Consider the following 14,505-nt stretch of genomic DNA (forward strand, 5'->3'; position numbering starts at 1 on the left):
GTTTTCATTTATCGTGAGTGAAATCTTGGGAATGGAATTGCCAGGCCGTAAGGTTAGTATATTCTAGTTTTATACAAACTGTCAGATCTTTTCCAAAAATGGTATACCATTTTCCATTCCCACCAGTTTGATTGAGAGTTGGTGTCTGATGTTGTCAGTCTCTTTAATTTTAGTTACTCTGATGCATGTGTGGTGTCACGATGTGATTTTAATTTGCATTTGTCTGATGACTAACGGTGTTGGATCCTTTTTCACAGGCCAACTGGCCATTTGTATCTCCTTTTATGAAATGTCTCTTCAGATCTTCTCACTGTTTCTTAATTGGGTTGTTTACAGTGTTTTTACTTTTGAGCTGTAAGAGTTCTTTATATATTCTGGACACCAGCTCTTTGTCAGATATATATTTCGCAAATAATTTCTCCTAGTCTGTGGTTTGCCTATTCATTTTCTTAACAGTGCCTTTTGATAAGCAGATATTTTAAATTGTGGTGAAGAATAATTTATAAATATTATTTTTATGCTTTCTGTGTCCTCTTGTTAAAGAAAAAATTACTCCTGATACTTGTTAAAGAACAACGGTGAGGAAGATTTTATTTAAGGAGTGGCTATTGCAATAGGTATAGGGACCACCCCAGTGGGGTCTTGCAGCAGGGGAGAGAGATTGGGCTCGGCTCTGAATACAGCAGGAGCAAGTGGGGATTTTCTAGCCAAGCAGCAGGGTGGGGGTTGGTGGATGGGAAATTAGTAAGAGGAAACATCAGGGGCAAGGGAGGTTCACATTCTGGCTAAACCAGCCTAGTAGGATTCTTACTGAAGGCAGACCAGGGTGATCAGACATCACCTGTGGGATGATGGAGGATGTGGGTCCCGATCAGATATTCAGGGTGATCAGATATGGAGGATGGGGATTCTGATTCTGGCAAAACCGACTTAGCAAAATTCTTGCTAAAAGTGGGCAATGCATCCAGGAACACGGAAGTCAAAAAGTCAAGGCCTAGTTGAAAAACAACTCAGGAGAGTCTGTCTAAAGTTTGTCATCCAGAGAATCCTAGCCAGGGAAACCAGCCATGTGATTAGAGGATTGGAACTTTGAGCCCCACCCATGACTGCAGGGGAGGGGAAAAGGGTTGGAGTTGGAGTTAATCACCAGTGGCCAGTGATTTAACCAATCACGCCTGTGTAATGAAGCCTCCATAAAAAACCCCAAACTCAAAGAGTTCAGGAGCTTCCTGGTTGATGAACATGTGCAGATGCTGGGAGATAACCGGGAGGGTAGACCACCGGAAAGGGCGTGGAAGCTCAGCACCTCTTCCCACATATCTTGCATCTCTTCCATCTGGCTGTTTCTGAGTTGTATCCTTTTATAGTAAACTAGTATTTAGTAAGTAAACTTCCTGAGTTCTCTGAGCCATTCTAGCAAACTGTCAAACCTGTGGAAGGGGTCATGGGAACCCATGATTTGTAGTTGGTGGTCAGAAGCACAGGTGACAATCTGGACTTGCAATTGGCATCTGAAGGGGGGGTGGGGGCAGTCTTGTGGGCCTGAACCTTCAACCTGTGGGATCTAATGCCAGCTCTAGGTAAATAGTGTCAGAATTGAATTGTGGGACACCCAGTTGATATCCACAGAGAGTTGGAGAATTGCTTGGTGTGGGCAAAAAAACTCACACCTTTGGTGCTCAGAAAAATTGAGTCTGTGAGTAGGAAGAAACTGTGTTTTCTTTTCTTTTTCTTTTTTTTATAAAGATTTTATTTTTTTCCTTTTTTTTCTCCCCAAAGCCCCCCCGGTACATAGTTGTATATTCTTCATTGTGGGTCCTTCTAGTTGTGGCATGTGGGACGCTGCCTCAGCGTGGTTTGATGAGCAGTGCCATGTCCACGCCCAGGATTTGAACCAATGAAACACTGGGTCGCCTGCAGCGGAGCGCGCGAACTTAACCACTTGGCCACGGGGCCAGCCCCATGTGTTTTCTTTTCATATATAAAAATATAATTTTTTGTTTATTAACCTTATATTTTACAACCTTGCTAAATTCACTTATTCTTGTGGTTGGTTGTTTTTTTTAGGAAAATTAGCCCTGAGCTAACATCTGCTGCCAATCCTCCCCTTTTTGCTGAGGAAGACTGGCCCTGAGCTCACATCCGTGCCCATCTTCCTCTGCTTTCTATGTGAGATGCCTACCACAGCATGGCTTCCCAAGCGGTGCCATGTCCACACCCGGGATCCAAACCGGCAGACCCAGGACCACCAAAGCGGAATGTGTGAACTTAACCACTGTGCCACTGGGCCGGCCCTATTATTTTTTTGCTAATTTCTTCTCCGTCATTTGCTCATTTGGGGACTTATCTTTTCTCCCCTACTGTTCATTTGTCTTTTCGCTGTACTTTCTAGGAGATTTCATCATACGACCTTCCAACTTTTTTGTCGGCTTTTTAATTTCACTTTTCTCATGTGTTCAGTTGCTCCTTTGTTATTACATCCTGTTCTGTTTTTGTTGTTGTTGAGAAAAACTAGCCCTGAGCTAACATCTGTTGCCAATCCTCCTCTTTTTTGCTGAGGAAGACTGGCCCTGAGCTAACATCTGTGCCCATCTTCCTCACTTTATACGTGGGACACCTGCCATAGCATGGCTTGACAAGCAGTGCATGGGTCCACACCCAGGAACCGAACCAGTAAACCCTGGGGTGCCGAGGCAGAACATGTGAACTTAACTGCTGTGCCACTGGGCCGGCCCCCTCCATGTTTTTTTGCTGCTGTTTCCTTTGGTTTGGACTCCTGTTGAAGACATTCACCAAATAACTGACCCTCCATAGGGTAAAGGCCCCTGGAAGCTCTATGTTCTTGGAAAGGGCTTGCTGACTGGTGGACTTGCTTATTGGTAGTCCCAGAGTTTTCATTTGGGAACTTAATGTCTATGGAAGTGTCTATGAGTCACCATCCCCCCACTCCTTGGGCCATTTAGTTTCTCCGTAGAAAAATCCTGAGATCTCTCACCTGGGATATATGCCTTGATGCTTGCATTTTGGGAGCAGGACAAGGAGGAAGAGGGGAATTGACCCCACTTTTCTTTTTTTTTATTTTTAAAGATTGGCACCTGAACTAACATCTGTTGCCAATCTTCTTTTTTCCCCCTTCTTCTCTCCCCAAAGCCCCCCAGTACAGAGTTGTATGTTCTAGTTGTGGGTCCTTCTGGTTGTGGCATGTGGGACGCCGCCTCAGCACGGCCTGATGAGCAGTGCTAGGTCTGCGCCCAGGATCCCAACCGGTGAAACCCTGGGCCTCCAAAGGCCGACTTAACCACTCGGCCACAGGGCCAGCCCCAGACCCCACTTTTCAATAAGCAGACTTTCACTTAATCCCCACTGACCTTCTGAAAGCCCTTGGCCACCCAGTTGGAAATGGAGGGGTCTCACAGTTTCAGTTTCTGCAACAGATCTTTCCTTTGGGACTGGAGATAAAGATTAAGGACCTTAACTGCTCCTTATGCAGACTTTCACCAAAATTCCCTATTTGCAGCCCACCCCTTAGCCCTTCCTGGTGATGCCAAGTTGTCTTCCCAGGGAAGTTCACTTTCCCAGGTCCCCCAAGCATTAGACAGTTCTCTTCTCTGTCCCTCTCCACAGCTCTCGCTCTTGGAAACCACCATTCTACTTTCTATCTGTGTGAATTTGACTACTCCAGTTACCTCATATAAATGGAATCATGCAATATTTGTCTTTTGTGTCTGGCTTATTTCATGTGGCATAAAGTCTTAAAAATTCCTTCATGTTGTAGCATGTGTCAGAATTTCATTCCTTTACAAGGCCGAACAATATTCTCTTGTATGTATATACCACATTTTGTTCATCTACCCATCCATGGATACTTGGGTTGCTCCCACCTTTTGGCTATTGAGAGTAATGCTGCTATGAACATGACTATATAAACATCCATATGTGTCCCTACTTTAAATTCTTTGGAGTATATACCCAGAAGTGGAATTGATGGGTTATATGGTAATTCTATGTTTAATTTTTTGAGGAACTGCCATACACCTGGAGAGATTTTTTTTCTTTTTTAATTTTTTTCCTTTTTCCCTCCAAAGCCCCCCGGTACATAGCTGTATATTCTTCATTGTGGGTCCTTCTAGTTGTGGCATGTGGGACGCTGCCTCAGCATGATTTGATGAGCAGTGCCATGTCCGCGCCCAGAATTCGAACTGACGAAACACTGGGCTGCCTGCAGCAGAGCGCGAGTACTTAACCACTCAGCCATGGGGCCAGCCCCCACCTGGAGAGATTTTTAAACTATTAATGCCTAGTAAGATCCAGGCCTCCTTTTTTTTTTTTCTTTTTTATGCTGAGGAAGATTTTCCCTGAATTAATATCTGCTGCCAATCTTCCTCTTTTTGTATGTGAGCTGCTGCCACAGCATGGCTACTGACAAATGCATGGTGTAGGTCTGCACCCAGGGAACTGAACCCAGGGCCACCAAAGTGGAGCATGCTGAACTTAACCACTAGGCCATTGGGGTTGGCCGTCCATATTTGTTTCTTTATCTCCTAGGTAATTTTAATGTGTACCCAAGATTGAGAACCACTGCCAGATCCAACACTTAGGTTTCAACTTCCTCTTCTCTGAGTCACCTCTTCCCCTATTCCTTTCTATCTCTGAAAACTGTTTGACATGGTTCTTCTGTTCCCTCTCCAGTCCTCTTTGTCTTTGTGGAGTTATACACTACTATTGTTTTGGCTGAGTCTTGGGAGGAAGTGGAGATAAATACACATGTTGCATAGGCCTTGTTTCTCTATGACAATTATTTATACATGAAATTTTTTTCAAAGATTGGCACCTGAGCTAACAACTGTTGCCAATCTTCTCTTTTCTTTTCTTTCTGCCTTTTCTCCCCCAACCCCCCCAGTACATGGTTGTATACCTTAGTTGTGGGTCCTTCCAATCATGGCACATGGGACACGGGACGCCGCCCCAGCATGGCCCTACCAGTGGTGCCATGTCCGCACCCAGGATCTGAACCAGTGAAACCCTGGGCCGCCACAGCAGAGCGTGTGAACTTAACCACTCTGCCACGGGGCCGGCCTCTGTACATGAATTTTTAAATGTACATACATGTGACCTATCTTTTGGGTTGGAATTCCTTAGAAGCAAATGCTTTGGAGTGCTTGCTCTCTCTTTATAGTGGCCAGGAAAGAATTTTCTTGCATTCATTCATTTACTAACTTGTTCATACAGAATGCCCACTACATGCTTGGCACACACTGGATGCTCCATATAAGATGGCAGTTGTCTGCTGAACAGTAGACGTAATTCTACCAATGCACACATTTGGTCAAATGAAAGCTGTCTCTTGTTTCCTGCCCTTTTTGTGGTGTCTCTGTTTTGACAGACAGATGCCAGGACAATATTTAAAGTTGTTTTCAACACACCTAGCCACCTCCACCTTTTTACCCTAGTAATTAAAAGACCGCCCTTTTAATTAAGTGTTGCAACACTTAACACAATTTAGACTTATTGCAGCAGGAATAGAACCTTTTATCACACAGCAAGAGTCCCAACCTCAAGTCCTACTGTTTCTCATGGAATCAATCAATCTTTTTTGTTTCCTAATAGTCTCCTTCGTTCCCAATAGGAACCCTGGTGGTTTGGGATCCAATTCTACCTGATGTTACTGAGGAAGTTTTTGAGAACGGTCAGCTGAAACTCTTGCAAGTTATCTAGCACAAATTAATCATTGAAGTTCGGAAGAAGGGGCTTGCTATTCTAGTTTCCCTTCCTTTTGCTCTCACAGTGCCCTAGCTACAATATTCAGAAGGTGAGAACAGGTCACAAATGAACTGAGGAACGTCTAGTAGTGGGGAATGGCAACCGAACAGGCTGGGGGCGCTGAGAACTCTGGTGGAGTGTTTCACCACAAGGCAGCTAGTCCCTACTTCAATGCAGTGTTCTTCCCAGAAACTATCCCCTCTATTTCTAAGAGACTACTTAAACCGAATTGACATCAGTTTTAGAGGCTTGTTTGTTGTCATACAATGTACAAAATTGATATCTGAAATGGTTTTATGCCACTTAATAAGAATTACTTAAATGGAGAGAGCACATGCCATTCTCCTGGTGCCGTGCTCCGGCTTCACGGACTGCGCCTCCGTTTGCCCCGAGTGTCGGATGGGAACTGCAGGTGTGCGCAGTTTGACAGCAGCTCACAAACACGTCAGGAGAAACACTGAACCACAGGTGAAAAAATTATTCCCTTTTCAATCTTTTTCATTCCTGAGTAACTTAAGGGAAAAGTTTTATTTGGTGTCGGCTCTCTAACACTTTTGAACCCTCTCTTTTTACAATCAGAGAAAGCAGACATAAATAGCTAGTTAGTGTTTAATAATATTGCATTTGACTCTCCATTCTATTTACGGCAATTGATAGTGATTTTTTTAATAACAGCTTTATTGATATAATTTATGGATGCAATCCTGCACAATTCAATGGCTTTTAGGATACTCACAGAGTTGTGCAACCATTACCATAATCAATTTTAGAACATTTTCATCACCCCAAAATGAAACTCCATACCCATTAGCAGTCACTCCCAATTTCCTCCCAACCTCCCCATCTCTAGGCAACCACTGATGTACTTTTTGTCTCTATCTATTGACCTATTCTACACATTTCACATAAATGGAACCACACAACATGGGGTCTTTTGTGACTGGCTTCTTTCACTTAGCATACTATTTTTCAAGCTTCATCCATGTTGTAGCATGTATCAATATTACATTCCTTTTTATGGCTAAATACTCCTCCATTGTATGCATGTAACACTTTTGATTTATCCACTCAAAGGCTGATGGACATTTGGGTTGTTTCCACGTTTTGGCGATTATAAATAACGCTGCTATGAACATTCATGTACAAGCTTTTGTACAGATGTTATCTTTACATTTCTCGAGTATATACCTAGGGGTGGAATTGCTGGGTCATCTGGTAGCTATGTTTAACCTTTTGAGGAACTGCTAGACTGTTTTCCAAAGCATTGATTTTCTTAAAAATTTTTTTTTCAAATAAATTTAAGTAAATATTGAATACATATAAAACAACTACAAGGGGCCAGCCCAGTGGTGCAGTGGTTAAGTGCACATGTTCCGCTTTGGCAGCCTGGGGTTTGCCGGTTCGGATCCCGGGTGCAGACATGGCACTTCATGGCAAGCCATGCTGTGGTAGGTGTCCCACATATAAAGTAGAGGAAGATGGGCACAGATGTTAGCTCAGGGCCAGTCTTCCTCAGCAAAAAGGGGAGGATTGGCAGCAGATGTTAGCTCAGGGCTAATTTTCCTAAAAAAAAAAGCCGGGGGCTTTTCAAAAAAAAATAAAATAAGACTTAGGATTTGAATCTCAGATTGAAAGGGATCACCAAGTACATCAGTGAAAAACTTGAGAACATCAGAAACAAAGATCCTAAAATTTTACAGAGAGAAACAGGTCACATACAGCAAAAAGAATGACATTAAATTTATCAAGAGAATCTAGGAGATAATGATTTGCAAACCTCTGAAAAATATTTCTCAGCAAGAATTCTATTCCCAGACAAACTCTCTCTCAAGGGTTCAGGTAAAATAATATTTTCAGACATGCCAGAACTCAAACATTTTACCTCCCATCTATTCTTTCTCAGGAAGCTCCTAGGGGTTATTCTCCACCATATAAAGAAGAAAAGCAAGAAAAAGGAAGACATTTCCCAGCAAACAGAGAGAATCCCACACAGAGGACAGGGGCGAATGGAATTTCCAAGGCACCAGCTGGGTGGCAGGTCTAAACAGCCTGAAGCAGAAGGATGATGGGTGTCAGGAAGACTGTCCTGAAAAAATTAACTTGATAGGTTTGGACCAGGTGAATAATCACACTGTGAGGCTGTTTAAGGATTTGAAAGTAATTATCCACAGACACAAAGAAAAATACACAAATGAAAAAATGAGGTAACTATCTTTAGGGAAAAAAGTTTTCAAGAAAGGAAATGTTTGGGGCTGGCCCGGTGGTGCAGCGGTTAGCTCAGGGCTAATCTTCCTCAAAAAAAAAAAAAAAGGAAATGCTATCACAGTATACATAGACTCAATAGTAAATCATATTTACACGATCACGATAATGTGAACTTAATTGACATACAAAATTTTGACCTCAATAATTTTAGCAAATGGAAAATAAAAGGGTGAGAGAGAGCAAATCCTTGACCGCTAAAATTGGAAACCGATAAATTATCACGCTGTCTCCTTACAAAAGTTTCTTCCAGGAGGAACAAAAGGTGCAGTAGTGATATATCCATTTTTGCACCCAAACGCACCTCCAATTCTGGGGGAATAACTTGTGTTGTCAAACTTGGTGAGGCAACATTATCTCCTCCCCTTCCTGGCGGGAAATGGCACATGCATCACATCATGGTTCAGCCAATCAAATGCTTCCGCTTGGCATTTTGAAACTTGAGGAATTGCTCTGAAGAGGCAGGTGCAGCTGGAACAATACTTACAGGGTAGGAATGAGTGCCCAGGGTTGGTGGCACCAGCAGCAGACACTTCCAGGGACAAGACCTGAGCTGGATTTCCCTCCTCCCCCTCCCCTCATAGTTAATCGCTTTCTGAGTTAGGTTCTCCAACCTTCCATCAACTCTGTGAGTCTTCACCATGCCTCTAGTAGACTCCTTTTCTGCTTCAAGTGGCCAGCGTGGATATCTGTCCCATTCTAAGAACTCTGACCCGCACAATAAACAACTATGAAGAAAGGGCCCCTAACCATGCAGAGAGGAGATTGCACAGTGTCGCAAAAAACTGGTCAATAATACTCTTCAGATCAGGCAGAAAATCCCTTTAAATTGTAGGAAAGCTTTGGTTAGAAACTGTCTAGGAAAAGTAGGTAGGTTTCTTTTTTTTTCTACAGGGGAAGGGTCTCCCTAATCTAATATCTGTTGCCAATCTTTCTCCTTTTTTCTTCCTCTTACTCCCCCAAAGCCCCAGTACATACTTGTATATAGTCCTAAATTCTTCTATGTGAGCCACCACCACAGCATGGCTATTGACAGATGAGTGGTGTGGTTCCATGCCGGAAACTGGCCTGGTCCACCAAAGCAGAGCAAGCAGAACTTCCACCACTAGGCCATCAGGGCTGGCTCAATAGATAGGTATTTTTAAAAGATACCTCTCTTTTTTAATCCTCTTCTCCTCAAAGCCCCCCAGCACATAGTTGTAGGTCCCTCTGGTTGTGCTAAGTGTGACACCACCTCAGCCTGGCCGGATGAGAGATGCCATGTCCGTGCACAAGATCCGAACTGGAGAAACCCTGGGCTGCCAAAGCGGAGCGCGTGAACTTAACCACTCAGGCACGGGGCTGACCCAGGATATCTCTCTCTATGCTCTTCCTCTGACAGGTGTGTGTGAATGTGTCAACTTCCACTAGACTGAAAGGTCCGAGGACATGGTCCCTCTTTCATCTTTTAATTCACCTCAGCCTTGCATGTAATAAGCTCTCAAAAATACAAGGTGCATGAACGCCTTTATCTTTGCTGTCGTACACCAGCAGGGTCCTCCAGGGGTCTCTCCTAAACGCTCCTTTGGAATGTAGGAGTAACTAGTAGCATTTGAGGACAAGGAGTTGAGAGACTTTCCTCTTCTCTAGTAACTCTGTGGCTAGGAGTTAAGAGGTATTTACTTAAAAGAAGAGAAGGGGGCACCCAGATTTGAACCGGGGACCTCTTGATCTGCAGTCAAATGCTCTACCCCTGAGCTATACCCCCATGGCCTGCTGTGGGTTTCTTCTTTGTCCACTTATGGTGACTCAATACAATCAGGTTCCACCCACACTAGAGCTCTGACAAGCTTTGTGTCCAAAAACCCCACCTTCTTTTGTATCCACCATCTGCTTTGGCTTTTCTCCTGGTCACCAATAAACTGGGTGGGGGCACTTGACAAATGACATCCTGGAAAATAGCTGAAAAGGAAACTGACACAGCACTCATAGAGAAAGCGTCCACAAGCACAGTATCACTGTGTCAGAACCCTTGGGCTTCTTTAAGAAGCACTACCCCCAGATAGCACCTTGCTTACACCCTGCCTCCTGATGAACTGAAGGGGGAAAGGAGAAGGAAGATGTCAGTCCTTTTGGATGGGATGACTCTCTCAGGAAAATCAGGAAATCCTTCTCGGGGCAAACACCAATCCCTGTGGCTGCACTGCCTGCTCTGTTCTCGATGGAAACAGTAGCCAGCTTCTGACCTGGGGCCCTGCTCATGCCTGGGGAAGAGCTTTGCTGAGGACTAGGTAGCATGGGTCCCCCTTATCATACTGGCAGGGGGGAACTGAGTCCTCTCCTTTCAAGCTGGCACTGGTTGGCACAGAGTGTGAGGGCACAGGCCTGAGACACCTCTTCTCCTCTCACCTCCTCTCCGTACGGTAGGGAAGCTGAGGCTGGAGAAACCGCCTTGCTCCCTCCCTCAGCCTCAGGGAAGAAACAGCACACTTGGAGGCACAAGTAAAAAATATTTTATATAAAGAAACACTGAGAGCTCATCTAAACATCTGTCTTAGATATTCCGGTGGAGAATTGTGAAGGGAAGAGATGCTGTTAGAAGAGAGGGAACTGGGTGACCTCTCCAAAGACGGACGGGCGCTGGCGGAGGGCTGGGGTGTTCCTGCGATAGCCAAACCGGCCATTGAACCCCTGGATCACTTTCAGATCAGCATTGTAGTGGTCATGCCCCGTCACCTGCTGGAGGGAATGCCCTTGGGGGCGGACAGAGAGGCCTGAGCCTGCATTCAGCCCCTTCTTGCTTTCCCCACTCCCATAGGGTTGGTATAGGATGCCAACCCAGCCACAGTCACCACGCTCCCCACGTCCCAGCAGAAGCCTCAATCCTCAAATATCTCGAGCCTCTTGACTGAAATGCCAAGGGTTGGTGAAGTCGAGGAGACAGATGGCTTCTAGAAACCAAATCTCATACCAGGAATAGTTTGCAGGAGGAGTGTGAATGGTATGTGTTAGGACAGGAGGGGCCAGAAACTTGGGCTTGCCTGAACTTGCCTTGCTCCCAGGAGAACTGGGAATACTTCACCCTTGACTTTGACCCATCTGGAGAAAACTGATGAGCTCAATTTGGCTCAGTGTTACAAAGGGTCATGTGACTAGAGCATGGCCAAAGGGTGGTGGAATTGGAGTGGGAGGAGGGCTCACCCTGTCAGAACAACATCTCTCAACTCTTTCTTGCTCTGGTAAATTGGGCCTGGAAAATGAGCAGGACACAGCCTGCTCAGGGAGCAATGAGAGGAACACAGGCTTCAGAGCTGGCAAGAGTGGAATTCCAATCCCAGCTCAGCCCTTCTTAGCAAATCACTTTAACCCCCCAAACCTCAGTTTCCCCGGCTGTAACATGGGGGATAGCGTGATGGTAAAAAGCACCTGCCATACAGTAGGTGCTCAATAACTAAAGATAGGTAGCCTTGTGACACCATCTGCTCATGTATGAGAAGAAAAGCTGGAGGATGCAGTCCTTGATCCTCTTCCCCCAACCAGGTCTCTTTATGGCCCAGTTTCTCTCTCTGAACTTAGGGACACACTCCACTCTTCCTAGGTGGGACCATGGTAAGGCTGGAAAGCAAGGTGGCACTTGCCTGCCCCTGCCCAGTTTCTCCTGTTGAGGTATCTCTGTCCTTGCCCGAAGATGTGGAAATAATCCACTATCCAGCCGTCTCTTCCTGTGCCGCAGTGATCCTGAGAGTGAGGGAGAAAATACAGAGGACTGTCAGCCATGATGCTGAGAGGTGCACAGCGCTAGCTCCCCTGGGGCTTGCTGAGGGGAGGGTGAGGTGGTCACAGCCAGGTGTAACAGGGCCAGACAGATTAAATATAAATGTACACATGGACCTATTGCCTCTCAGGGACAGGCAGCGGAGCTTGGCAGTTAAGGCCCCAGTGTCTGCAGCCAGACAGACTCGTTCCAATCCCAGCTCTGCCACTAACAAGCTGTGTGACCTTGGGCCAATGACGCAGCTTTTCTGGATCTCAATTTCCTCATCAGTAAAAGGAGGGTTGCTGTGAGATTTAACTGAGATAGTTCAAACAAACGACCCGGCCTAGTAAAAGTTTAATAAACACATTATATTTGAATGAAAGCAATACCTACCACAAACGGTGGTTGTGATGATTGAATACTTATAAAATGGAACATAGAAAGTTTCAAAAGTGTGTACACCATATTATTTTCAAAGCTTTTTTAAAAAAATTTTTCCTTCTTCTCCCCAAAGTCCCCCCAGTACACAGTTGTGTATTCTAGTTGTGGGTCCTCCTGGTCGTGGCATGTGGGACGCCGCCCCAGCATGGCTTGCCAAGCGGTGCCATGTCTGCACCTGGGATCCAAACCCGGGGAATCCCGGGCGTCAAAGCTGAACGTGCACACTTAACCGCTGTGCCACCAGTCGGCCCCAGCCTTCAAGTTTTTAAATCCTTGAGTTTCTCTCTTTTTCCCCCCAGATTCTGGCTCCTTCTGTCATAAAAGTTACTTGAGTAGACAGCAAGTACACACTCAAGCATGGCACACACTGAAGGGTGTCCCTATACATGTAATGCACACACGTACAAACATCTGGGACCACAAAAAAACCCAAGGTTTGCTCACAGAATAACCTCCATTAAGCCCTTCTGTCCCCTTCTCATACCACTCTGACATACATAGGTACAAATATTGGAGGCAAAAGTGTTGGGAAAAAATTGAAGCCATCAGCAAATAGCCTCAGAATCTCTGATTCCGGGGAAGTACCCACGAGGGAAAAGGCCTGGGGAGAAGGCAGGGCCCAAGGAGTTTTGCAGGTTTCCTTCGCATCAGCTCACAGGTCCAGAGCGAGCCTCTCTATGACGTCACCAGACAGAAAGCGCCGCTCCTGCGCGTCTAGGCAGTTCTCTGTGTCTTATTCACGGACGTCACACGGATTTTCGCGCTCTCAGAGAATTTGCGGCGGGAGATCACCCCCAAAGGGCGGGGCCATGACGTCAAAAAGAACAATGAAACTGATTTGTATGGGAGAGGCGGGTTATTTTTTTTTTTAAGATTTTTTATTTTTCCTTTTCCTCCCCAAAGCCCCCCAGTACATAGTTGTATATATATATGTTTTCAGTTGTGGGTCCTTCTAGTTGTGGCATGTGGGATGCCGCCTCAGCATGGCCCAATGAGTGGTGCCACGTCCGCGCCCAGGATCCAAACCGGCGAAACCGTGGGCCGCTGAAGTGGAGCGCGCGGACTTAACCACTCGGCCACCAGACCGGCCCCAGGAGAGGCGGGTTTTAAGCCCGGTTCGGAAGGCTTGCAGAAACTCAAAATGAGATCATTCTCCCGTTCAGGGGTGGAAGGCGATCCTGTGAGCTCAGTGATCTGGCGCTCAACACCTGTCATCCACTTTCTCCAGTTCCGAGTTTTCATTAAGAAAACCGAAGGGGTGGGAGTGGGGGGCATCCTTGGTGGCGAGGGCGCTGGAGTGAGACGCCCGGATTTGGGAAGTCAGCCCCGCCACCCGGGCCCACCTCCGCGGGCATAGACATTGGGTCCTTTGGGGCGCTCCTATACCTGCTCAGTTTTCCGCAAAACGGGCGGAACCACGTGGCTCTGGAAGTACCGGCGGGCGTGGTGGTCCTGCTGTGCGTTGTAGGGCGGAATCGCCGACCAGAGCTTGGGCCTCAAGCGCTCGTAGGTGCGGGCCATGGTGCTCACGGCCACCCCATCCAAGATGAAACTCTTCTCCAGCCGCAGAGGACAATCACAGCAGTGCGCCATCCCAACAGCTGCAGCCTCTGAGGGCCTTCCTGGTGGGAGTGCAGGGTCCTAGGCGGGGGCTCCCCTGCGCATTGTTACGTGGCGTCAACGACCACTGTGACACAAACACTATTGTGGGGTAGGTTCTCAGGGCTATGGGGGAAGGAGCTTGCGTAGCCCTGAGGGGAGGCCTGACCGGGAGGAAACTATGCAAGAGGAATCAGAAATTGAAGGGCTGGAGAGGAGGGCATTACTGATGGGGGGTCGTGTGAGGGCAATCGGGCCCAGCTCCCCGTTTTCATTGAAGAGCAAGGTTCTCTGCTCCCACCATATTATATACATTTCCCTAACGCGGTTTCCTTGACAAGCTTGTCCCCAGAATGGATCAGGAAGAGTTCAGATAGCTCTACGTCCAACAGAACTGGAAGTTGAAGCTCAGAAATGGAGTATTTCCTAAATCCATTTAGTGGCAGATGCAGAGCCTGAATTCAGGTCTCCCGACCTCTAGGAAGTCCATTTAGAACACTCTCCCCTGCCCATTCTTTTCATCAGCTAGTATTCCTCTTTCTGTTAAAAAATTTAAATTTTTCTTTTAAAAAAAAACAGTAGGTTGAAACATTACTATATTTTTCTAATTTTATGTATATACAGTAAGATAAGAGCAACGATTTTCTCTGTTGTGACTACAGGTGATTTTTAATTCTTTATACTTTCTACTTCCCAAATTTTCCCCT

General features: G+C 45.9%; 1 protein-coding gene and 1 non-coding gene across 2 annotated transcripts; both read right to left on the reverse strand.

Annotated features, from left to right (window-relative positions):
• Positions 1 to 9,697: 9,697 nt before the first annotated feature.
• TRNAC-GCA (transfer RNA cysteine (anticodon GCA)) lies at positions 9,698 to 9,769 on the reverse strand. The gene has a single exon. It is a non-coding gene; the product is annotated as a tRNA-Cys (tRNA).
• A 506-nt stretch (positions 9,770 to 10,275) lies between these two features.
• SPMAP1 (sperm microtubule associated protein 1) lies at positions 10,276 to 13,865 on the reverse strand. Its single transcript, XM_014833518.3, has 3 exons — positions 13,586 to 13,865; positions 11,640 to 11,739; positions 10,276 to 10,754 (listed from the first exon to the last, which is right to left on the reverse strand). The coding sequence occupies exons 1-3, from the start codon at positions 13,790 to 13,792 to the stop codon at positions 10,597 to 10,599; spliced, it is 465 nt and encodes a 154-aa protein (XP_014689004.2). The 5' UTR covers positions 13,793 to 13,865; the 3' UTR covers positions 10,276 to 10,596.
• Positions 13,866 to 14,505: the final 640 nt, after the last annotated feature.

Source organism: Equus asinus, chromosome 13, assembly GCF_041296235.1.
Source record: "Equus asinus isolate D_3611 breed Donkey chromosome 13, EquAss-T2T_v2, whole genome shotgun sequence".
Classification (NCBI taxonomy): domain Eukaryota; kingdom Metazoa; phylum Chordata; class Mammalia; order Perissodactyla; family Equidae; genus Equus; species Equus asinus.